Source organism: Odontesthes bonariensis, chromosome 22, assembly GCF_027942865.1.
Source record: "Odontesthes bonariensis isolate fOdoBon6 chromosome 22, fOdoBon6.hap1, whole genome shotgun sequence".
NCBI classification, from domain to species: Eukaryota; Metazoa; Chordata; class Actinopteri; order Atheriniformes; family Atherinopsidae; genus Odontesthes; species Odontesthes bonariensis.
Window position 1 is genome coordinate 1455723 of NC_134527.1, and position 26169 is coordinate 1481891.

At 42.2% G+C, this 26169-nt stretch overlaps 2 protein-coding genes and 1 long non-coding RNA gene across 3 annotated transcripts in view; 1 reads left to right on the top strand and 2 right to left on the bottom strand.

Moving 5' to 3' along the window:
- naif1 (nuclear apoptosis inducing factor 1) lies at window positions 1–6612 on the bottom strand. The gene is made up of 3 exons (XM_075455473.1): window positions 6040–6612; window positions 2343–2393; window positions 1–1331 (listed from the first exon to the last, which is right to left on the bottom strand). Exons 1-3 carry the CDS (start codon window positions 6482–6484, stop codon window positions 763–765), a joined length of 1065 nt encoding a protein of 354 aa, XP_075311588.1. The 5' UTR covers window positions 6485–6612; the 3' UTR covers window positions 1–762.
- Window positions 6062–15167, top strand: LOC142372546 (uncharacterized). Its single transcript, XR_012768267.1, has 4 exons — window positions 6062–6361; window positions 10399–10669; window positions 11372–11761; window positions 14479–15167. It is a non-coding gene; the product is annotated as an uncharacterized LOC142372546 (long non-coding RNA).
- fpgs (folylpolyglutamate synthase) overlaps window positions 8513–26169 on the bottom strand; it is a 22021-nt gene continuing 4364 nt past the window's right edge. Inside the window, exons 2-15 of the mRNA XM_075455472.1 lie at window positions 19513–19641; window positions 19350–19403; window positions 19103–19167; window positions 16878–16992; window positions 15958–16035; window positions 15825–15886; window positions 15437–15539; window positions 14731–14808; window positions 14485–14632; window positions 11653–11736; window positions 11414–11564; window positions 10542–10617; window positions 10388–10454; window positions 8513–8996 (exon numbers count right to left, since the gene is read on the bottom strand). Of these exons, the coding sequence (XP_075311587.1) occupies window positions 8620–8996; window positions 10388–10454; window positions 10542–10617; window positions 11414–11564; window positions 11653–11736; window positions 14485–14632; window positions 14731–14808; window positions 15437–15539; window positions 15825–15886; window positions 15958–16035; window positions 16878–16992; window positions 19103–19167; window positions 19350–19403; window positions 19513–19641 (1587 nt within the window). The 3' untranslated portion in view covers window positions 8513–8619. The remainder of the gene's footprint in view (window positions 8997–10387; window positions 10455–10541; window positions 10618–11413; window positions 11565–11652; window positions 11737–14484; window positions 14633–14730; window positions 14809–15436; window positions 15540–15824; window positions 15887–15957; window positions 16036–16877; window positions 16993–19102; window positions 19168–19349; window positions 19404–19512; window positions 19642–26169) is intronic.

Genomic DNA, 26169 nt, shown 5'->3' on the forward strand with positions numbered 1-26169 from the left:
CAAATTAGATTAATCGTGATTAATCAGGGAAATCAGGCGATTAATTAGATTAAACATTTAAATCGTTGCCCAGCCCTAGTTTGAAACAATGAGCTTTGGGCCGCTCTGGGCTTCCGTAGTTAATTGTAATTAGAATATGGGACAAATTTAAACAGGAAGTAGGAGTAATGATTGTTTATTCATAGTGAAAAAGGGTAGGATTTAATAAGCTTGTGCTTCTTTTTGTTCTTTATTTTTAATTTTTAGGTCATAATATGTTCAAAGTAAAGACGTCATTCATTATTATTTTAATGGCAGTATAATTATCAGCAGTATTGGGGAATCCGCAGCGACCAGCTGGATTTTATCTGGTGAAATGAAGGAGTTTGTTATTTTACTGATAGAAAAATAAACGCTTTAATGGCTTCCTTTCACATTTATTTTTTAAACACCTGCGTGACGTAAACTTTATTATAATTATAACTTATAAATTATAATTATAACTCATAATTATAACTCATAATTATAACTTATAATTATAATATTAATGAGACTTTCTTCCCCGTACTGCCCTCTTGTGGCTGACATCAGTACTGCAGACTGTAAAAAGAGAACTTGATTTGAAAAGTCGGATTATTTGTCCTTCAGGTGAGCTGAAAGAACCAGATGTTCACACCTGGATCTCTCCAATAAAAACATCTTCTTATCAAAAACAACGTATTCAGACGGACCCGCTGCCGGCTGATAGAAATCTAAAATGGTTTCCACACACACTAAACAGTCTTATTGCGTCTCCTCGGCTGGCTGTGATGGAGGAGGTGGAGGTGGAGGTGTTTTGGGTCTGCTCTGCTCTTCTGTTGCTGCTACCTCCGCCGTCGACCCTGCAGCCGAGCTAACGACGTTAGCCACATCTGTCCCGCTCTGCAGGAACTTTCTCAAGTCTTTGAGGGCGGGCCTCATCATCTGCACCAGCGCCAGCAGCGCGGCCTGCGTGCCCTCCAGCGCCTGCGCCTGCCGCTCCTGCGCCAGCGCCTGCGCCTCCTGGGAGCGCCGCATGGTCTGCAGCAGCTCGTTCTGGCCCTCCAGGTGCTGGGCGATCTGCCGGATGTGCACGTTGGTGACCCTCTGCTCCTGCAGCAGGCGGGCCGAGTTCAGGGCGATGCGGCTCTTCAGCTCCTGAGGCTTGGCCTGAGTCTGCGGCAGCGGCGAGGAGGCCGAGGACGAGGCCAGCATCTCCACCGGAGCCTCCACGGCCGCCACCATGGTGGGCGTGGAGTCGCTCACCGTGGTGCAGTACTCCACCACGCCTCCATCTTCCAGGGTGTGGTACGTTGTTTCAGCTGGAAGCGGGACTGAAAGAAAAAGGTGATTAACCTGGTCCTGCCTTATTGTTTAACCCTCCTGTTGTCTTGCGGGTCAGAAGTGACCCACCACCATGTTTAGCTGTAGAAAAAATACTTTAAGGCGAGACACGGCAGGCAGGTGTTATTTCAAAACATAATTTAAAATATTTATTTAATCACATTTTGTTTAATGGCAGCAGTAAGTTTCGCCCAAATTTACCAAAATGAATTCCCCTATTTAAATCTTTAAATGCCGTTTTCTCAAAATCAGTTGTTTGTATTTTTCCAGTATCAATATCTCAGCCTATGGAGCACCTACTAACACCAAACTTTCCAGTTATACACTTAGCAGTATTCTGAAGATATTTACAGAAGGATTTGTTGATAAATCATTCCTGGCCTGATTTATGTGACATTATAACAAAAAAATATGGCGAAAATCAATGTTTTTTAGGCTATGGTATATTTTGATTTCCTAGGAAATAAAAGCAGATATCCTGAAATGCCTCTGTAATTTTCTTTTAATTTTGTGTGTAAACAAAATGAAACCAGAAATTTTCGCCTGGCTTTATCATATGTTCAGATCTATCTTCTGGAAATATATGCAAATGTGCGCATATTTAATGAGATAATGCCTCATTTGCATAATTAAACATACAAATATCGAAAACTTTTAATACATTTTTTTTTCATAATTTTATAAGTAATCGACTGAGGAAGTTTCATGGTGATATCTATTATTTTAAAATATTCCCCTATTCACCTGTCTCGCCTTAACAGCCAAATGAGCAACACAACACAGATGCAAACCTGGAGGATACATCTAAATAGGGTCCCATGTGTGTTTGTTTGATACATTCCATCAGTATAACATTTATTTTTGCCTTTTTAATACTTCTCTGATACACAAACATGGTTTAAATGCAGCAGCGTGAAAGTAACAGCAGATATCCTGCAGCTCAGGAGCTGAATGATGTGAATGAATGAGGTTTTAATGTTGAATCTTTAAAATGAACTTACCGTTCAGCGGCTTTGAGTCGTCACAGACTGTCCCCGGACCAGATGGAAGAGCTGCGGAATAAACACCAGATGGTTTAATAAGATGTGTGATAAGCACCTTCAGCTTTCTGTCCTCTTTACATTTACTTTAACACTAATTATAAGGCCATCACACCCTTAAAGGGACAGTTCGCCTCTTTAAAGGGACAGTTCGCCTCTTTAAAGGGACAGTTCACCTCTTTAAAGGGACAGTTCGCCTCTTTAAAGGGACAGTTCGCCTCTTTAAAGGGACAGTTCGCCTCTTTAAAGGGACAGTTCGCCTCTTCTGACATGAAGCTGTGTGACATCCCATATCAGCAACATCATTTCTGAACATCTTCTTACCCCCTGCTGCGTCCTGTGAGCAGAGTTCCAGCCTCGTTTTGGTGCTGATGAAGGTAGTCCGGCTAGTTGGCTGGGGTTTAAAAAATAAAGCCTTTTGCTTCTCAGAACAATATGCGTTCAACAGAGTAATACATTTGCATCACAAAATGGTTCTCCAGGAAATAGTCAGACCTTTCCTTTCGTTTTTGTTTCCTTTGTTTCCTTTCCTTTTGTTTCCTTTCCTTTCCTTTTGTTTCCTTTCCTTTTGTTTCCTTTTCCTTTGTTTCCTTTCATTTCCTTTTGTTTCCTTTCATTTCCTTTTGTTTCCTTTCCTTCTCTTTTGTTTCCTTTCCTTCTCTTTTGTTTCCTTTCCTTTCGTTTTGTTTCCTTTCCTTTTGTTTCCTTTTCCTTTGTTTCCTTTCATTTCCTTTTGTTTCCTTTCCTTTTCTTTCCTTTTGTTTCCTTTCCTTTCCTTTTCTTTTGTTTCCTTTCCTTTCCTATCTTTCTTTTGTTTCCTTTTGTTTCCTTTCCTTTCCTTTTCTTTTGTTTCCTTTCCTTTTGTTTCCTTTCCTTTGTTTCCTTTCCTTTTGTTTCCTTTCCTTTCCTATCTTTCCTTTGTTTCCTTTCCTTTCCTTTTGTTTCCTTTCCATTTCTTTTGTTTCCTTTCCTTTTCTTTTGTTTCTGTTTCTGTTCCTTTTCTTTTATTTCCTTTCATTTCCTTTTGTTTCCTTTCCTTCTCTTTTCCATTCCTTTCCTTTCCTTTGTTTCCTTTCCTTTCGTTTTGTTTCCTTTCGTTTTCTTTTGTTTCCTTTCGTTTTGTTTCCTTTACTTTTGTTTCCTTTTGTCTCCTTTCCTTTTCTTTTCTTTTGTTTCCTTTCCTTTCCTTCTCTTTTCCGTTCCTTTCCTTTTCTTTTGTTTCCTTTCCTTTCCTTCTCTTTTCCGTTCCTTTCCTTTTCTTTTGTTTCCTTTCCTTTACGTGCTGTGCAGAGCGAGCAGTCCCCTGCTTCCGAGCAGCAAACAGCGTAACAGGTGCGGCTGTCGGCAGGCGGCAGCAGGCAGTGATACGAAGGGAGAGAAAATAGGGCCAAGAGATTGTGAGGTCTGACTTTTTCCTGGAGAACCATTTTGTGATGTAAATGTATTACTCTGTTGAACGCATATTGTTTTGAGAAGCAAAACGCTTTATTTTTCTAGCCCCAGCCAACTAGCCGGACTACCTTCATCAACACCAAAACGAGGCTGGAACTCTGCTCACAGGACGCAGCAGGGGGTAAGAAGATGTTCAGAAATGATGTTGCTGATATGGGATGTTACACAGCTTCATGTCAGAAGAGGCGAACTGTCCCTTTAAAGAGGCGAACTGTCCCTTTAAAGAGGCGAACTGTCCCTTTAAAGAGGTGAACTGTCCCTTTAACATGACAGGAAACATATGTCAGCTACACAAACCTGTTGTCTAACACAATATTATTATTATTTTTACCCTTTCCTTTCCTTTCCTTTTGTTTCCTTAGAAAGCTGCTTCTCCAGGTTAATAATATTAAAGTTGCTGCTTCTCCAGGTTAATAATATTAAAGTTTGTGCTTCTCCAGGTTAATAACCTTAAAGTTGCTGCTTCTCCAGGTTAATAATCTTAAAGTTGCTGCTTCTCCAGGTTAATAATATTAAAGTTTGTGCTTCTCCAGGTTAATAACCTTAAAGTTGCTGCTTCTCCAGGTTAATAATCTTAAAGTTGCTGCTTCTCCAGGTTAATAATCTTAAAGTTGCTGCTTCTCCAGGTTAATAATATTAAAGTTTGTGCTTCTCCAGGTTAATAATCTTAAAGTTGCTGCTTCTCCAGGTTAATAATATTAAAGTTGCTACTTCTCCAGGTTAATAATATTAAAGTTTGTGCTTCTCCAGGTTAATAATCTTAAAGTTGCTGCTTCTCCAGGTTAATAATCTTAAAGTTGCTGCTTCTCCAGGTTAATAATCTTAAAGTTGCTGCTTCTCCAGGTTAATAATCTTAAAGTTGCTGCTTCTCCAGGTTAATAATCTTAAAGTTGCTACTTCTCCAGGTTAATAATCTTAAAGTTGCTGGTTCTCCAGGTTAATAATCTTAAAGTTTGTGCTTCTCCAGGTTAATAATCTTAAAGTTGCTGCTTCTCCAGGTTAATAATCTTAAAGTTGCTGCTTCTCCAGGTTAATAATCTTAAAGTTTGTGCTTCTCCAGGTTAATAATCTTAAAGTTGCTGCTTCTCCAGGTTAATAATCTTAAAGTTGCTGCTTCTCCAGGTTAATAATCTTAAAGTTTGTGCTTCTCCAGGTTAATAATCTTAAAGTTGCTGCTTCTCCAGGTTAATAATCTTAAAGTTGCTGCTTCTCCAGGTTAATAATCTTAAAGTTGCTACTTCTCCAGGTTAATAATCTTAAAGTTGCTGCTTCTCCAGGTTAATAATCTTAAAGTTGCTGCTTCTCCAGGTTAATAATCTTAAAGTTGCTGCTTCTCCAGGTTAATAATCTTAAAGTTGCTGCTTCTCCAGGTTAATAATCTTAAAGTTGCTGCTTCTCCAGGTTAATAATATTAAAGTTGCTGCTTCTCCAGGTTAATAATATTAAAGTTGTTGCTTCTCCAGGTTAATAATCTTAAAGTTGCTGCTTCTCCAGGTTAATAATCTTAAAGTTGCTGCTTCTCCAGGTTAATAATCTTAAAGTTGCTGCTTCTCCAGGTTAATAATATTAAAGTTGCTGCTTCTCCAGGTTAATAATCTTAAAGTTGCTGCTTCTCCAGGTTAATAATTTTAAAGTTGCTGCTTCTCCAGGTTAATAATCTTAAAGTTGCTGCTTCTCCAGGTTAATAATCTTAAAGTTGCTGCTTCTCCAGGTTAATAATCTTAAAGTTGCTGCTTCTCCAGGTTAATAATATTAAAGTTGTTGCTTCTCCAGGTTAATAATCTTAAAGTTGCTGCTTCTCCAGGTTAATAATCTTAAAGTTGCTGCTTCTCCAGGTTAATAATCTTAAAGTTGCTGCTTCTCCAGGTTAATAATCTTAAAGTTGCTGCTTCTCCAGGTTAATAATCTTAAAGTTGCTGCTTCTCCAGGTTAATAATCTTAAAGTTGCTGCTTCTCCAGGTTAATAATCTTAAAGTTGCTGCTTCTCCAGGTTAATAATTTTAAAGTTGCTGCTTCTCCAGGTTAATAATCTTAAAGTTGCTGCTTCTCCAGGTTAATAACCTTAAAGTTGCTGCTTCTCCAGGTTAATAATCTTAAAGTTGCTGCTTCTCCAGGTTAATAATCTTAAAGTTGCTGCTTCTCCAGGTTAATAATCTTAAAGTTGCTGCTTCTCCAGGTTAATAATCTTAAAGTTGCTCATTCTTACCCTCCGTCAGTGTGACGGTGGCCGCAGCGTTGACCGTCACAGGTAAACTGATCTCCGCATCCTCCTCCCCCGCAGGCAGGCTGATGATGGTGGCCTCCCCCAGGAGGTTGCAGATCCGCTGCTGCATGGCGCTGAGGATGACGGGAACTGGAGTGCAGTCGGTGGCCGTGCCCTCTATGGCAGCCCGCGCCTGGGCCACCTTCCGCCGGACCTCCGTCTTCATGTCGGACCACTTCTTCTTCACCTCGGGCAGCTCTCTGGGGCAGGTGGTGACGGCGTTGACCTTTCTCAGGATGTCCACCCACGCGTTATTCTTGGTCATGTGCGTGACTCCCGCATTGAAGTGGTTAACCAGTGTGTGCTTTTGTTTCTCAATTTCTTCGACAATAATTTCCACCTCTCTCTCCGAAAAATTCATTTTTCTCTTTTTGACGGCTGACGCCATAATTACAGAAAAACCTTATCGGGGAGGTAATTGTGCGTATAGTACGCAAAAATAGTAGGATTTACTCAATTGATGTGCGCAACGTAATGGCTTCCAGAATCGGCTTCTTCTTCCCGAGTAGCAACGCTTACGTTAGCCGGGCGGAGAAGCCCGCCTACGGAAGCCCCCATTGGCTCAGAGCGTTGTAGTCGTTCAACAATCTCTGCTGCTATTGGCTGAAATAACCAAGGAGCCAAACCAGCTATGCGCTCCGAAAACTATAAATATTTATTCTTTCCTCTTGTTACTTTGCTAAATTAAAGTTTTTCTTAGACGATCATTTTCATTTTTAATTTAATAAAATGATATTTAATATATATTTAATAAAAGCAGGGCTCTTAGATCCATTATGGAGACATTTTTTAATCCAGGTTAAAAACATTTCTTTTCTCATGTGTCTATGCATGAAATCTGTACGATATCTTTGAATTTATCTGGACTGTTGCTTGTTTTTAAATTTATTTAAATTATTTTATTTGTTTCTCTTTATATTCTTTTATGTATTTTTAATGCTTCTTCCACTCCCTGCTGCAATGCTTTTATTTTATGTAAAGCACTTTGAGTTGTTTGGTATGGAAGCCCGTTTCCGCCAATTAATAAAAATCAATTTAGAAATACTATCTCATAATAATGAGATACTAAGTCATAATTATGACCTCATGAATTCCACTACAGATGCAGAGAATTGGTGTGAATATATGTAAACAAACAAGAAGATTAGAGACGGTTTATTTATATTATTTCATTCTTTTGAAGACGTGAACAAATTTAATCTTTATTTTCTTACAAGTTTGATTTAAGTGCAATTTATTTTACAATCGGTCCACATTAATATTAAAAGAAGAACGCAGCTAATTTGGACCTGAAATTAAAACTGAATGGAAATGTCTAAGTCAAATTTAAGGACCTTTTACAGACGTGTTAGTTGGATAATGTGAATTTAAACATGAAGACGAAGACAGGAAGAATATCTGCTGTCTGCACCAGAACCAGCAGAGTTTATGGACTGAAAATGTGTCCCATTTAAAAAAAACCCAAAAAAACAACAATTAATCAAAAGCGGATCGGCACATGTTTGAAATAAAGAGTTAAAACCAGGAGCTCTTCAGCTGAGGTTTACATCACAGGTGGAATAACATCCGACCCCTCCGGGGGCATTAAGGGGCATTAAGGGCTCACCTGAGCCCCCGCTGTGGTGTCCATGTTTCAGGTCGGACCAGAGGCCTGAGCTCCAGGTTAATGAGCTCCTCTGTAAGGTTCTGGGTGAAGCTGTTTGGAACGCCACCAAACCGTAAGCAACCTTTCTCCTCACCGCCGGGTAATTTAAAGGGACAGTTCGCCTCTTCTGACACGAAGCTGTGTAACATCCCATATCAGCAACATCATTTATGAACATCTTCTTACCCCCTGCTGCGTCCTGTGAGCAGAGTTCCAGCCTCGTTTTGGTGTTGATGAAGGTAGTCCGGCTAGTTGGCTGGGGTTTAAAAAAATAAAGCGTTTTGCTTCTCAGAACAATATGCGTTCAACAGAGTAATACATTTGCATCACAAAATGGTTCTCCAGGAAAAAGTCAGACCTCACAATCGCTTGGCCCTATTTTCTCTCCCTTCGTATCACTGCCTGCTGTATAGAGCGAAGTGCAGACTCCTTTTGTTTTCTTTTGTTTCCTTTCCTTTCGTTTACCTGCTGTGCAGCAAACACCGTAACAGGCTCGGCTGTCGGCAGGCGGCAGCAGGCAGTGATACGAATGGAGAGAAAATAGGGCCAAGAGATTGTGAGGTCTGACTTTTTCCTGGAGAACCATTTTGTGATGCAAATGTATTACTCTGTTGAATGCATATTGTTCTGAGAAGCAAAAGGCTTTATCTTTTAAACCCCAGCCAACTAGCCGGACTACCTTCATCAACACCAAAACGAGGCTGGAACTCTGCTCACAGGACGCAGCAGGGGGTAAGAAGATGTTCAGAAATGATGTTGCTGATATGGGATGTTACACAGCTTCATGTCAGAAGAGGCGAACTGTCCCTTTAAACGGGCAAAGCGTCCACACATCCATTAACTCAAAGGCCAGAACCAACTGAATCACATGGTCCTGTCTACTTGGAGGACGCTGGATCCAGATGTTTGAGCACGCCGCCCACCAGGTGGAGGCTTCCGGTGACCAGGACGTGGATCTCGGCTGCTTGGCAGAGCGAGGCGGCTTTGGCCTTCACGCTGGGCTTCACCGGTAAAACGCTCTCGGCCGAGTCCACCAGCACGGCGTCCCTGCCCTGAGCGATCCACTGCAGGGCGCTGAGGATGCAGGGGAAGACCAGAGTGTCCGCCTTCTTCTCAGAGACCAGCAGCAGGCGGTCGTCGATCAGCAGCTCCGCCTCCCTGCCGTCCCCGCGGCTGTGGTGGAGACGCCAGCTTTTCTCATTGTCCAGGCAGCGAGTCAGCATGTTCTCAACCGAGACGTTGAAGTTCTGCTGGTCTGAGAAAAGAGAAGGGAAGAATAAGTAAGTTTGGGAGCCAAAACAACGAGGAACTGGTCAACAGGTTGGTTCAAAAGTGGAAATGTTGCTGTGACTTCAGAGCTGAAGGGAGGCTGTACCAGAGGAGAACAAATACTTTCAACAAGCCAAACTACAAGTCTTCTTTAAAATCTGAGCTAGATAGATGACATAATAAAGCAATAAAAATGTTTATACAATTATAAACACTTTAAAAACAATTAAGAATTTAAAAAACAATTTAAAAAAACAGTTTAAAAGTGAAGTAAAAAAAGAAAAGGCTGCATCAACATCATTGTTTACATCGTTCGTACAGCAGACTGACTGATTGTTTGCATCCCCAACAAATCTCCCAAAATGTTTCAAACAGTTAAGAACAGTTTCTTAAAGAAGTGAAGTGGTTAATCCCCGGAGCTTCAGGTGCACGAGTGGCCCCGAGTCACCTGTGTGCACCTGCAGAGCTTTATGAGCTTTATGAGCACAAACACTACGGATGTAAGCTGGTAAAGTCCTGCTGTCCAGATCAAACCTCTGAAATATTAAACCAGTTTTTAGATTAATCAAAAAATCAAGTCAAGTTTATTTCACTGGAAAAAATGCCCCTCCAAAAATAAGTAAAAAAAAACAAAAACAAATAAAAGACGTTTTTGCTTGAAATAAGCAAAAAAAATCTGCCAGTGGAACTAGTGAAAATCGGCTTGTCAAGATTTCTTGAAATAAAATGTGATATTTGGAACTTTTGAGTTAAAAAGTGATCTTGAAATTAGCTTAAAAACCTCTTCAAATGTCAAAAAAGCTTGTTTCATGTGAAATATGACTCAAAACAATTTGTTTAAGACTTTTTCACTTAACAAGATATTCCAGATGTATTGTATTAAAACAAGTCCCTATATCTGGCTGAAATGGTGCTTGTTAGGCAATTGTGTCTTATATTAAGTGTAATGAGATACTCAATGAGAACAAATATTCTTGGTAAGATTTAGATTTTTTCCAGTGTTGTAGCACATTTCATGTCCAAAACAGTTCAAAGTGCTTCACATAAAATAAAAGCATTGCAGCAGGGAGTGGAAGAAGCATTAAAAATACATAAAAGAATATAAAGAGAAACAAATAAAATCATTTAAATTAATTTAAAAACAAGCAACAGTCCAGATAAGTTCAGAGATATCGTGCAGATTTCATGCATAAACACATGAGAACAGAAATGTTTTTAACCTGGATTTAAAAATGCTGCAGATGTTTAATGCTCTTTTTGGGATGTCAAACCGCTGATCGAGTCCTTTAAATAAGCAGATGGCCTCAGATCTCAGCAGCACGTTCAGCCGTAGAACTCAGAAACTCTTAAAGGATGCTCAGACGGTTTGTTTCTCACCTGCGTTACAGGAGGCGATGGCTTCAGTGATGTTCGGGCAGAACACGGCGAAGTCGAAGTGACACGGCTGATGGGAAATAAGAGCAGAAAAAGTTTGTGCTTCTTAAGCAGTGAAACGTGTTGCTTCCACTCTGCTGACAGCAGCTGTACTCACCACCAGCAGCTTCAGCATGGCAGCAGAATCCCTCTCTCCTGTGGCGTTGAACAGCAGCACTCTGGCCACAGGACCGCTACGGCACAAGGTCACACAAGGTCACGCAAGGTCACACAAGGTCACACAAGGTCACGCAAGGTCACACATGGTCATTTCATGTGTTTATTTCACATCTTAAATTGAATTGAATAAGATTTCTTTACCTGAAACTCAGGCTGGGCAACGATTAACATGTTTAATCTAATTAATCACATGATTTCCCTGATTAATCACGATTAATCGCATTTGTACGCAGAATCCAAAAATGAATCCAAAAGTAGCGTATAGCTTTTAGCATTTAGCTTTATTTTAAATGTGCTGCCATATGAATGAAAGTGCCATAACATTTGTTGTGCAAACACACTTTTAACATCAGCATCTTTCTGTAGTTTTTATGTAGAAGCCTCGCTCCACTGTCTGTTTCCTTGAATGACTTGCTGCTATCAGTTGTGTGTTTTGCCTTTAAGTGATATTTTAGACTGGAACTACTACGCTGAGAAGACAATTCAACTTGGCAGTGTTTACAGATGACTTTGGTTCTGTCGACTCCGCCGTCTGGAAGAACTTTAACATGAAAATGGCCGAGTAAAAGTTCCGTACCCTTCTCCATGTTTGGTGGATCCACCGATTACTTTCTTTTCCTGTTCCACAGCAGACAGCAGCAGACTTTTACAAAATAAAAGCCCATGAGCAACAGACTTTTACAAAATAAAATAATCAGGGAAATCAAGTGATTAATTAGATTAAACATTTTAATCGTTGCCCAGCCCTAATAAAAATCTCTTTTACAGATGAGTCGGTGTGACCTTTAATCCGCTTTAATCGGAGCATACCTTGCACTCCTCTCATGCTGGGCGGCTGTATCCCTGAACCAGTTGACGCAGGCCAGCATGCTCCTCATGGTGTGAGCTCCATCCAGGAAGTAGGTGAGCGCTCCGTGCTTCAGCGTCTGATTCCTGCCGGGCCACTCGGTGGCTGCCAGCCCTGAGACCAAACACACTCCCATCAGCCCCCCGTCAGCCCAACGTTCCCCGAGATCTGATTCTGTACGGGTGGTGGGAGGACGGCTCACCTTTCAACATGATGGGGCTGGGCTTGAAGGCAGCTGCTGGGGGTAAACTGCTGCTCTCCGGGTTGGTGGAAGGAGAGTTTTTATCTATTCACACAGATCGCTTCCAAAGGTGAGATGCTCACAGAGAATATGCAACATCCCCAAGAATATGTTCATTAAGTCTCCCCAATCGGGAGAAAATTCAGCTTCTGGCTCTTACCCCTAATCACTGATAGAGGACATTTTTCTCCACTTGGGGTGTACTTTCTCCTCTAATTTCACACTGTAGATAGTGATACTCATCATATTTGGTCCAGTTGTGCATTTTTGACTATTTTTTTCATTTCAAACACACATCATATACAATGTAATTTTTCATTGTGTAGAAAAAAAAACTCCTTAATTTCTGAAAAGGGACATTTTTGTCCCCTTTTAAAACGACCTAAAAACATATGTTAATATTTTTTTCCACTTTTTTTTTCATAAATCTTTTCTTCCACTTCAGTTCTGATCATAACTACAAAGTTTTCAATTATTTTCAAAAAATTAACCCTTTAAATACCAGTGTATATGAGGTAAACACCAATTTCTGTTAAAAAACACACACAAAAACTGCTGTATTTTCAATGTATGCAGTGCAAATTGAAATATTCTATGGAGGATTATTAGGTCTGGGATATGTCATTGATGAGCAACAACATCAGTTTTTACAGCTTTTTAGTTTTTCTTTAATGGCAGATTACAGAAACGGCTCCCATAGACATCAAACGCTTGCTTTCTGTGCTAGAAGAGTATTCTTTTGAACTGGATAATGGATAAAGCCCCATCTGAGGCTCAATGGCACAGGGTGATACTGGAATATGTTGCTTTGGACTATCTGACGTGTAAATTACAGCAAAGATGATGCTTTCTGTAAAACATGGGGACCCTTTTTGTCATTTATTGGTTTGAATAGCTGGTGGATGCTCTTACCACCACCACATCGTGTTAGTATTTATTCTATATTTGCATTTTAGATAATGTTTTGAATGATTTACTTACACTTGTTCTTCTGCTGCAAATTGAGATCAGCTGGAGGAGGAAGCCTGGAACATACCACTCTTTCTAAAAGACTGGGGGGGCGACTTCATTTGTTAAATTTGGCCTTAGTTCCTTAATTTTGTCACTTTAACATTCACTTATTATTTGTGCTAAGTTAAAATTAGTTTTGCTTTATTTGTTTTATATCTTGCTGTAGTTAATTTTGTAACTTTTCCCTTTTATTATGCTCCCTCATGTGGCAGATTTGGGTTACTCCGTCCCCATTTAAGCAGCCTTTGGTTCTTTGTTTGGAGGTCAGTTTTTGGTTGTGTTGTTAGTGTTCAATTAGTTGACCTCATTTTAGTTGGGCCCAAATTAGTTTTTTGTATGATTTAATTGTTATTCATATTTGATTTTTTTTTTTTATTTATTAATTTTTGAACTATTAAAGGACAATTTCGGTCGTTTACAACATCCAGCTGTATTGCCCAATCTACCCATGATTTAGCCATAGCAAAGACGCAAAAAAATGTCATCCGACCCTGACAGTGTTGCTTGCACGGAGATGTCGGACTGACAACATAGCCATGGGGGCATCAATTTATATTGTGTTTTAAACGCTATTTTTATACCTCTTCTACAGCTCCAAACAACATAACACTTACGTGGTAGTGAGTAGAGGGTCCCTAAAGCCAAACCGAAGTGTCCCGAGGTCTTCATGTGGTCGGATATAGAGTCCAAAATGAATTTAATCAAGCCAGTACCTGCTCTCAATCAGAGCCTCTTCCGTCAACATGAGGCTATCTCACGCGAGACATCACGTCACGTGACATTTCAAAATTCCAACCAGTTAGTAAGCTAGGCTTTGATGTTGCATACAACTTCATTTCACTTTCGAAAGAAATACTGGACTATGTTTGTAAAAAGAACGGCAACGAAATTGTGACTTTCCAGAGCGAGTTACTCCACACTCGGCAATCAACTACGGACTCACGTGGCGTGATGTCTCGCGTGAGGTAGCCTCCTGTTGACGGAAGAGGCTCTGATTGAGAGCAGGTGCTGGCTTGATTAAATTCATTCTGGACTCTATATCCGACCACATGAAGACCTCGGGACACTTCGGTTTGGCTTTAGGGACCCTCTACTCACTACCACGTAAGTGTTATGTTGTTTGGAGCTGTAGAAGAGGTATAAAAATAGCGTTTAAAACACAATATAAATTGATGCCCCCATGGCTATGTTGTCAGTCCGAAATCTCCGTGCAAGCAACACTGTCAGGGTCGGATGACGTTTTTTTGCGTCTTTGCTATCATGGCTAAATCATGGGTAGATTGGGCAATACAGCTGGATGTTGTAAACGACCGAAATTGTCCTTTAAATTGAAATTGTTCCTCATTTTTTGAATACCCTTGTCCTTACTTAAGCTTGGTCCCTCACACTCTACCATACTTGTATCATAGCTGAGAATGACACCCTGCCATTTAATATATATATGTTTTTGTTTTTTGTGCACCTTTCTTTGATCATGTGACTGTATCATGCATGGCAGTGTACACCTGGTTTATTTTGCTTGCTTATCTTATTTATATGGGATGACTCCTGAATCTCTCGCCTGTATAAATTTAAGTTTAAATCTGAATTTGGATGTGAGCCAAATGTGTGCATGTTTGTTTTGTTTTTTGAAATTTTAATAAACATATATTAAAAAAAACAAAAAAAAAAACAACACATTCAGATTATTCTGATTTATCTCGCTATTTAAGTTATTTGGATTCCACCAAGTTAGGCGTCTAAAGGTAAATAATGTTTTCAGTCTGTGCCCAACAGGCTCACCTGGAACGCATCTCTTCTGCAGCCATGTGTGGCTCAGCTGGAGCGCCAGGGAGGCATTAAAGCGCTGGTGCTGCCCCGCCAGGCCGAGGCGCAGCGGTCCAGAGTCCACCTGGTAGTCCTCCAGCTCCGGACACACCCACAGAGGACACTGCAACGACAGATCAGACCGGATCACACGGAGCGAGCAGCTGGAGGCAAAGCTTTATTCTCCCAGGAGTACAAACCCGACTGAAAGGGGGAACTCACTGCGATCTCTTTGGCTCGGCCTCTGAGCACCGCCATGGCTTCCTCTGGCTGTCTGACGGTGAAGGCAGAGACTCCAGGCTGCAGAAACACACGAGAAAGATCAAGAACAAGGAGACGTTCATCTTAACAAAGCCCGGTTAAAAAAGACGGAGAGAGAAAAGGTTCATTCTGCTTTCAAGCTGCTTTCTGTTTTTATGCACCAAAAATCTGGAACTCTCTACCAGTCAACAGATATTACAAACTTTAAAAAAGCAGCTAAAAACACATCTATACACCCTCGCCTTCTACTAGTTTTATAAATTCTATAATTATTACTATTTATATATTACATTTATTGTTTCTCTATTTTATTGGTAAATTAATTTTTCTATTTTTAGTACTTTAATTTATATCTATTTCCTCCTCACTCTATCCCCCCCCCAGGTAACATGTTCTATTGTGCTCTATTTTGTCATTCTTGTAGTTATTTTACTTTATTTACTTTGTATATTGATCTTATTTGTAAAGCACTTTGAGCTACATTTCGTGTATGAAAGCTGCTATATAAATAAATTATTATTATTATTATTTCCTGGCTTTCTGAACAGTTTTCTCATGTTTTTGTGGAGATATTTGATGGCAGTAAACAATATTCTTATCACCAACCGCGAGCTTCATTTGCAGTTTAACCCGCCGACACGTTCCTGGCGTTACCGGCCGAACTCACCTTGAAAATGCCCCCTTTCTGCCAGGCGATCTTTTCCATCGTGTCCCCCAGAATCTGAGTGTGGTCGATGCCCAGAGAGGAGATGCCACACACCCACGGCCTCCTGTTGGCACACAAATGGGATTCAAACACCGGGAATAAACCCTTTATGCTGCATTCAGTGATAAACTTATAGAGTTGTGAAGCAAAAGTTAGTATCACTGCAAAGTAATCAGCCCTAACTAAAAATAAAACCCTAAAAAAAGAGTAAATTAGTTCCTTGTGTACATGCAAAGCGTTTAACTTATCTTATTCTTATGGCGTTAATCTAAAAATATGTGTTTAATTTGTCCTTTTATTTCAGAAAAAAAAAAAAAAAAAAAAAACCTTATTTCAGACAGAACCTCACCGTATAATGTTGGTGCAGTCGTAGGCTCCACCGATACCAACTTCAATTACAGCTAAATCCACCTGACCCAAGACAGATGTTCAGTTAATGACTTTCACAATTAAAACACGGCTCCTTCCTGCTGCTAACCCACCTTTTCCTGAAGAAAGATGTGGAAGGCTAAGATGGTGAGGAAACGGAAGTACGCCGGCATCGTCCCTCCGTGGGCGTCCTGAGGAGAAAGGAAACTGAATCACGTTGCTGTAAAATCAGAGTTAACTCACGACTTTACGTCGGCACCAGAGCTGCAGGTTACCGTGGGGACAGACACAGCCAGGTGTGTGAAACATGAGCTAAAGAGGGACTCTGACGGCTCGATTTGGAAAGATTTGGGTGATTTTGTTGGAAAGTACAATCAATTGATGACTAAAACAGCTGGTTTTCCACAGCCAGAGGGCTGCTTTTACATTTTTATTTATTTATTAATTTATTATTATTATTAGTTAGTAGTAGTATTTTTATTAGAATTAGCATTATTATTGTTGTTGTTAATATGCAATCATAAATATTAATACGTTTTTTTTTTAGCTACTTGACTGAATTTCCCCCATTGGGGGATGAATAAAGTATTTTTCTATTTTTCTTTTAAGTTACCTGGACTGTTGCTTGTTTTTAAATTCATTTTATTTGTTTCTCTTTATATTCTTTGATGTATTTTAATGCTTCTTCCACTCCCTGCTGCAATGCTTTTATTTTATGTGAAGCACTTTGAATTGTTTTGTACATGAAATGTGCTATATAAATAAATTTGATTTGATTTTCTATTCCATCCTGAAGTCATGTCATAAGTTTACTCCGTTATTAATAGTTAATAGTTTAGAGTGCAGGGAAAGGGTTCATCACAGTGTCTTTCTTGTTTTTTCCAATGTCTTAATGTCACTATTCTAAATGTTTTTAAATGCTTTTGTAAATCACAAAACTTTCCAGATTTGTTACCTATTCAGTTCATAGAAGTTCAATTGGGTTCAGAGGTTTCAGTCCTAAAGCGGTTTCTTCCTCTGTCACATGACCTACCTTCGTTTCATCAAGTCGTCCATAAATCTGCCAGAAGTATTTAGTGAAGAGGTCCTTCCCAATGGGCTGCCCGTTGATCCGGATCCTCTCCCTGACTTGGACCAAATGTGGAGAACTGCAACCACGAGGGAAACAGAAGAGTTTATATGTTTATATATATATATATGTTATTTATAAAAAAAACAGTTCATCAGTGGTGTTGATGTGCGGCGATATGAGAACAAAACACTCTCACAGTCAGCTGATTGGGAGAATCAGTTTCTGGTTGATGTTTTACCAGAGGACTGAAATAAGATAAGTAATCTCCCCGTCAGTTTAAGCCGGTTCTGATAAAGTTAAACTGCCTCTCAGCATTTCCCTGCAGGCATGGTATATCTGTAATATTAGTAATAACCATAATGATGCTGAGCTTTGGCCACGATTTTGCATAGTGACCTTTGTATTCCAGAGGCCAACAACTGGAAAAATACAGGCGGTGAAAAACACCCGAGTACTTTGGCAGCTAGCTTAATGTGTATAAGAACATTAGCCCGATGTAGCACTGAGCTGCCCCCAACCAGCTGCCAGCAACCAGCTGCCCCCAACCGGCTGCCAGCAACCAGCTGCCCCCAACCGGCTGCCAGCAACCGGCTGCCCCCAACCAGCTGCCCCCAACCGGCTGCCCCCAACCAGCTGCCCCCAACCGGCTGCCAGCAACCGGCTGCCCCCAACCGGCTGCCCCCAACCGGCTGCCCCCAACCGGCTGCCAGCAACCGGCTGCCAGCAACCGGCTGCCCCCAACCGGCTGCCAGCAACCAGCTGCCCCCAACCAGCTGCCCCCAACCAGCTGCCCCCAACCTGCTGCCCCCAACCAGCTGCCACCAACCGGCTGCCCCCAACCGGCTGCCCCCAACCGGCTGCCAGCAACCAGCTGCCCCCAACCAGCTGCCACCAACCAGCTGCCACCAACCAGCTGCCACCAACCTGCTGCCCCCAACCAGCTGCCCCCAACCGGCTGCCCCCAACCAGCTGCCAGCAACCGGCTGCCAGCAACCGGCTGCCCCCAACCGGCTGCCCCCAACCGGCTGCCCCCAACCGGCTGCCAGCAACCGGCTGCCACCAACCGGCTGCCACCAACCGGCTGCCCCCAACCGGCTGCCCCCAACCGGCTGCCAGCAACCAGCTGCCCCCAACCAGCTGCCACCAACCGGCTGCCCCCAACCGGCTGCCCCCAACCAGCTGCCCCCAACCGGCTGCCAGCAACCAGCTGCCCCCAACCAGCTGCCCCCAACCTGCTGCCCCCAACCGGCTGCCACCAACCGGCTGCCCCCAACCGGCTGCCCCCAACCGGCTGCCAGCAACCAGCTGCCCCCAACCAGCTGCCACCAACCAGCTGCCACCAACCTGCTGCCCCCAACCAGCTGCCACCAACCTGCTGCCCCCAACCAGCTGCCACCAACCAGCTGCCACCAACCGGCTGCCCCCAACCAGCTGCCACCAACCAGCTGCCCCCAACCAGCTGCCAGCAACCGGCTGCCCCCAACCGGCTGCCCCCAACCGGCTGCCCCCAACCGGCTGCCAGCAACCAGCTGCCCCCAACCAGCTGCCCCCAACCAGCTGCCACCAACCTGCTGCCACCAACCTGCTGCCCCCAACCAGCTGCCACCAACCAGCTGCCCCCAACCGGCTGCCCCCAACCAGCTGCCACCAACCAGCTGCCACCAACCAGCTGCCACCAACCAGCTGCCACCAACCGGCTGCCCCCAACCGGCTGCCACCAACCAGCTGCCACCAACCAGCTGCCCCCAACTAGCTGCCCCCAACCGGCTGCCAGCAACCGGCTGCAGGGCAGCCATGATGTAATTTTGCTGATAAGCTGCAACCAACATGTTGAAAAGGGTTTAAAAGTGAATTTAGAGTCATTTCTGGCACAGCGTAACAATGGAAGCTAACTCCAGTCGTGGGGACGCCGTGTTGCTCAGCTGGTTTCGAGGCTTCAGTTCCTCGATGCACCTTTCCTATTTACCTACTTTTCTCCTTCCAACCAATATTATTTGTGTTCAGAGGAGACGGAACAAGCAGCATCCCAGCAGCTGACATTAGAAATCGATGAAACTGATTCTGTAGTTTTTGGTTTACATGCAACAAGGAACCAGATTTGATGAATTCTATATTTTTAGATATAGATTCAGTAATGTGCTTGGTTCTTCTGAGTCAGAAAGTGGAACTTTGATTGGTAGCTTTACCTATAAAATCCGGTACGGAAGCCGTAACTTCTCAGAATCTGCTCGGTGAAGGCGCACGTTGATCCCTGAAAGCCAAAAGCAAACACTCAGAGGGCATCTCTGCACAGATGTCCCAACAGCTGGAGTTTCCCTCGGTTATTGGACACGTGTCTGTGTGACCTGCTGCTCTGAGGTTGCACAACAGCATCTGAATACTACAGAATGTTTCCAGAAAAATAAGCAAAGAAAACAGACACAGGCAGCTCACCTTGCCCTTTGTTCCGGTGACATGAATGATGTTGAGATGATCCAGATCTTTCACCTTTAAAGGCAAACACACACAGTGTCAGAAGTCTATAGATAATGGTGTTCTTTCCATTTCTGAAGACGTTCCTGTTCTGTAAGGAGCTGAGCGAGTGGTCCCGACTCACCGTGAGGCCGGCTCGCTCCAGGAAGCCCCTCATGGCCTGCAGCTGCTGCTCAGGGCGGACCCGCTCCTGTCGGACCTGCTCCAGAGCGCTGGCGTTGGTCTGCAGCGTGTTCAGGGTGCAAATGGCATCCTGGGGGTGGGAAAAGGACGATTAAAACAACAGGTTGGACATAGAGTCGTCTCCTCTGAGCCGCAGGTTCCACTGAAGTCATCCTGAGCAGATTCTACAGCATCCCACAGAATGTGAGACGATCTGAGCGATAAACAAACTGTGGAAGCATCCAGAAACAGAGAAAAACACCAGCTGATGCAGGAACTGTGACAGCGCTGCATCTCATTACAGTTCACTTCCTGTTTTCAAAACAAAAGCACCAATTGTATCGTACCTATGATAAAAGGCAACGGGTATTTTATTTTGTGAAAATAACCGGAAGTGCGTTAGGGAAAGCCATTACGATACAACTAGGGCTGGGAATCGATCCGAATTCCCTAGATCGATTCGATTTCGATTCACAAGGTCACGATCCGATCCACGATTCGATCCGATATCGATCTATTTACAGACATAATGGAAATAAATACTGTCCAATAGACAAAACGGCCCCATGTGTTGGTGATTGTATCTGTGTATGTGTAAGAGGGACACAGAGAGAGAGAAGAGTCAAGTATCAAGTATTTATTTTAGTAAAAAATACAAGTATTATTTTGAAATGTAAGTAACATAACCATGGCAGAATTAACAATGACCAGAACTAAATAACAATGACCAAATAAAACATAAATAAATTAAAATGAACTGGCCCTCATATTGGAAAACTTCAAGCACCCCCTGCCCACAGTCTTTTAACCAGAGACTTGTGAAATGACATACAGGAGGTTGCTCATGTAACAGATGGCTTAATTGAAAAAAGAAGTCAACATCACACCGAAGGACAGACAGATCGTCACTGGACCACATAAACTAACCCCCAAGCATCCACACTTTATCTGCATCCCTTCTGGGCTTCTACCTGGACTGACTCTCTAATCCAAAATGTTTCCAAACATCTGCCTTCAATCCAGGTGGTGTTTTTAGTGATGCTGCTGATTCAGCCATTTTGCCGCCTTAAAGGGGAACTCCGGGGCATTTGAAGCGTGTTTCCATTGCTAGAGGTTGTCAAATAATGATAGTATGACACAGAGAGGTGCATATCTGCGCTCCCTGTGTGAAGATCGCTCTGTCCGCACAGCATGTAGCGAGGCTAATACGTGGTGGCTAAGGGGCAAGCGCTAACCCTTCCACGTAAAACAACAACTTGCACACTGCAGAAACGTCACACCACTTTATAACCCATCCGACAATAAAGTCACAAGCCTTACCATCAAAACCATATGCATGGTTCTCACATTACTGGCATGGGGACGTTACAAAACAACTTTATAAACAGCATGTCACTCACCGGCTGGTTGTAGGCTCGCGCATGTGAAAGCCCAGAAGAGTCGATGGAGAATAATCCCATATACAAAACAATTATCTTCTCTAGAAAAACTACGTTCAAGTATTTAAAACATTACAACAATACATGCCCAGTAATATTCTTGTAATGTTTTAAATACTTGAACGCAGTTTTTCTAGAGAAGATAATTGTTTTGTATATGGGATTATTCTCCATCGACTCTTCTGGGCTTTCACATGCGCGAGCCTACAACCAGCCGGTGAGTTACATGCTGTTTATAAAGTTGTTTTGTAACGTCCCCATGCCAGTAATGTGAGAACCATGCATATGGTTTTGATGGTAAGGCTTGTGACTTTATTGTCGGATGGTTTATAAAGTGGTGTGACGTTTCTGCAGTGTGCAAGTTGTTGTTTTACGTGGAAGGGTTAGCGCTTGCCCCTTAGCCACCACGTATTAGCCTCGCATGACATGCTGTGCGGACAGCGCGATCTTCACACAGGGAGCGCAGATACGCACCTCTCTGTGTCATACTGTCATTATTTGACAACCTCTAGCAATGGAAACACGCTTCAAATGCCCCGGAGTTCCCCTTTAAGTTTCGATTTCGTTTTGCCGGCACTCGCTTTCTATAGTGCGCCTCCGCGTTAAAAAAAAAAAAAAAAAAAAAAAAAAAAAAAATTGTGCAAGTCGCCTGGAGAAGATCGATCCACACATTTTTGGATCGATATCGTGTTTTTTGAGCGTGAATCGATATTGGATCGTGGATCGATTTTTTGAACACAGCCCTAGATACAACTGGTGCTTTTGTTTTGAAAACAGGAAGTGAACCTACCCTCGTTGTAGCTAGCTTGAAACTGCCGTTTTGACAGGAAATGACGACCGGCGACGTCACGTTACGTTGCATCTTGGGTAGTTTGAGTATGAGTAGTAACCTCATGATGCATACCCAACATTTCGGAGAATCTAGTATGCATCCGGGAAAAAAGTCAGTATGAGTAGTATGAGTAGTAGGAGAAGTATGCGGTTTCAAACACAGCCAGAGACTCGCGGAGACCACAAGGGTTGTGATTGGTCGGCTAACAACATAATTTCCGGAATCACTTTCCCGGTTTAGCTCCTTCCTCTCAGAACAACAACACCGCCATTTCTGAAAGAGTTTACTGTGTGCCGGTCAACATTTGGTCACAATTATTTGTATTTCAACATCAACAAGCTCCAACTCCAACAACAGTCTTTCTCTCTCTCTCTATTTGCTTGTTTTTCCTTTAATTGTTTACATATCTTTTATACTGTACGCTGTTGCAACACAATAATTTCCCAAATTGGGATGAATAAAGTATTTATCTATCTATCAGTACAGAATATACTTTAAACTGCTTTTTAATTTAAGTAACTTGCACCATCGGGGGTGTAATTGTTCATTTACCTGAACAATGCCCGTTTCTGGAGGATTCAGGCCAGGAAAAACCCCTGGTACCCCCTGACCAACACCGAGACGAATGAAACAAGCTCACAACCATTCCTCGTGCCAATTTAGAGTCACCAGTTTACCTAATGTGCAAGTTATTGGATTATGGGAGGAGAGAAGCATGTGAACTCAGCAGAGAAGGTCTATGACAGCCTAAGCTGCTTCTATGACTCTGTGATTAAAGAGCAACTATATTCTGGGCCTTACTTTGCATTCTGATTATTGCAGGCGTGTAAATACATACATATAATACTTTAAACCTCATGGTAGAAACAAAACACTGTTCCTGTGTGCAGATCTACTGATATGAGCTTCTGAACATGCAGCAGATGCCTGTGGGCTCAGTGAGCAGCGGTCAGAGTCGGCTGGAACCCTGCTGGAGCTGGAGTTTATAGATAGATAGATAAATACTTTATTCATCCCAATTTGGGAAATTATTGTGTTGCAACAGCATACAGAAAAACAAGCAAATAGAATAGAATAAAAATAGAGCGTAAACATTAGCTATTTACAAATCTACAGTATGAAGAGTAGGGTAAATAATAATAATAGTAATAATAATAAACATCAGTAAACTAAATAAATAAAAACAGATTTGTACATTTAACAATAAAGGTAAAAATAAATAAAGAAATTTAACTGAGCAGACTGAACCAATGGTAAGAAATATAGGGTATATGGATAATTTACATTATATTGTACTATGAAGGTATTTGTGCAAATGTTATTAGTGCAAAATGAGCAGTTGTCATTGTTATTGTTTTTAGGAGAGACTTCAAGCCTATTGAGCTTGAAGTTCTCTTCCAGTCAGAGGGGTGATGGCTAAAGATTTACACACACTAAACACATCTGGTGAGTAAAAAAACAATGATTTCTTCCTTCTTTAAAATGTGCAAACCTGTGACAGTTGTTTCTATGGAACCAGCAGGGCCTGACAGTCCTGTTGGCGGTGTTTCCTGCCTTTTATTCACTGGAATAAGCTACAATTAGAATAAGTTACCTTAATAAGTATGAATAACTACGGAGCCCCTAAAAGGGAGGTGGAGGGATTTTTTTCTCGCAAAAAGTATTGCGGGATCGCTGTGTTTTACTTCCGGTTCACTGACGTGGGAAAAATACTTTTGGCGAGATCGCGCAATACTTTTGGCGAGATCGCGCAATACTTTTGGCGAGATCGCGCAATACTTTTGCGAGATGCCGCAATACTTTTTGCAAATCTCGCAATACTTTTTGCGAGATCCAGCAATACTTTTTGCAAATCTCGCAATACCTTTTGCAAATCTCGCAATACTTTTTGCAAGATCCCGCAATACTTTTGGCGAGATCCAGCAATACTTTTGGCGAGATCCCGCAATACTTTTGGCGAGATCCCGCAATACTTTTGCGAGATCCAGCAATACTTTTGCGAGATCCAGCAATACTTTTGCGAGATCCAGCAATACTTTTTGCGAGATCCAGCAATACTTTTCGCAAATCTCGCAATACCTTTTGCAAATCTCGCAATACCTTTTGCAAATCTCGCAATACTTTTTGCAAATCCCGCAATACTTTTGGCGAGATCCCGCAATACTTTTGGCGAGATCCCGCAATACTTTTGCGAGATGCCGCAATACTTTTTGCGAGATCCAGCAATACTTTTTGCAAATCTCGCAATACCTTTTGCAAATCCCGCAATACTTTTGGCGAGATCCCGCAATACTTTTGGCGAGATCCCGCAATACTTTTTGCGAGATCCCGCAATACTTTTGCGAGATCCCGCAATACTTTTGCGAGATCCCGCAATACTTTTGCGAGATGCCGCAATACTTTTTGCAAATCTCGCAATACTTTTTGCGAGATCCAGCAATACTTTTTGCAAATCTCGCAATACCTTTTGCAAATCTCGCAATACTTTTTGCAAATCCCGCAATACTTTTGGCGAGATCCCGCAATACTTTTGGCGAGATCCCGCAATACTTTTGGCGAGATGCCGCAATACTTTTTGCGAGATCCAGCAATACTTTTTGCAAATCTCGCAATACCTTTTGCAAATCTCGCAATACTTTTTGCAAATCCCGCAATACTTTTGGCGAGATCCCGCAATACTTTTGGCGAGATCCCGCAATACTTTTGGCGAGATCCCACAATACTTTTGGCGAGATCCCACAATACTTTTGGCGAGATCCCACAATACTTTTGGCGAGATCGCGCAATACTTTTGGCGAGATCGCGCAATACTTTTGCGAGATGCCGCAATACTTTTTGCAAATCTCGCAATACTTTTTGCGAGATCCAGCAATACTTTTTGCAAATCTCGCAATACCTTTTGCAAATCTCGCAATACTTTTTGCAAGATCCCGCAATACTTTTGGCGAGATCCAGCAATACTTTTGCGAGATCCAGCAATACTTTTGGCGAGATCCCGCAATACTTTTGGCGAGATCCCGCAATACTTTTGGTGAGATCCAGCAATACTTTTGCGAGATCCAGCAATACTTTTGCGAGATCCAGCAATACTTTTTGCGAGATGCCGCAATACTTTTTGCAAATCTCGCAATACTTTTTGCGAGATCCAGCAATACTTTTTGCAAATCTCGCAATACCTTTTGCAAATCTCGCAATACTTTTGGCGAGATCCCGCAATACTTTTGGCGAGATCCCGCAATACTTTTTGCGAGATCCCGCAATACTTTTGCGAGATGCCGCAATACTTTTTGCAAATCTCGCAATACTTTTTGCAAGATCCCGCAATACTTTTGGCGAGATCCAGCAATACTTTTGCGAGATCCAGCAATACTTTTGGCGAGATCCCGCAATACTTTTGGCGAGATCCCGCAATACTTTTGGTGAGATCCAGCAATACTTTTGCGAGATCCAGCAATACTTTTGCGAGATCCAGCAATACTTTTTGCGAGATGCCGCAATACTTTTTGCAAATCTCGCAATACTTTTTGCGAGATCCAGCAATACTTTTTGCAAATCTCGCAATACCTTTTGCAAATCTCGCAATACTTTTTGCAAAGTATAAGTTACCTTAATAAGTATGAATAACTACGGAGCCCCTAAAAGGGAGGTGGAGGGATTTTTTTCTCGCAAAAAGTATTGCGGGATCGCTGTGTTTTACTTCCGGTTCACTGACGTGGGAAAAATACTTTTGGCGAGATCGCGCAATACTTTTGGCGAGATCCCGCAATACTTTTTGCGAGATCCTGCAATACTTTTGGCGAGATCGCGCAATACTTTTGGCGAGATCGCGCAATACTTTTGCGAGATGCCGCAATACTTTTTGCAAATCTCGCAATACTTTTTGCGAGATCCAGCAATACTTTTTGCAAATCTCGCAATACCTTTTGCAAATCTCGCAATACTTTTTGCAAGATCCCGCAATACTTTTGGCGAGATCCAGCAATACTTTTGGCGAGATCCCGCAATACTTTTGGCGAGATCCCGCAATACTTTTGCGAGATCCAGCAATACTTTTGCGAGATCCAGCAATACTTTTTGCAAATCTCGCAATACCTTTTGTAAATCTCGCAATACTTTTTGCAAATCCCGCAATACTTTTGGCGAGATCCCGCAATACTTTTGGCGAGATCCCGCAATACTTTTGGCGAGATCCCACAATACTTTTGGCGAGATCCCACAATACTTTTGGCGAGATCCCGCAATACTTTTGGCGAGATCGCGCAATACTTTTGGCGAGATCGCGCAATACTTTTGCGAGATGCCGCAATACTTTTTGCAAATCTCGCAATACTTTTTGCGAGATCCAGCA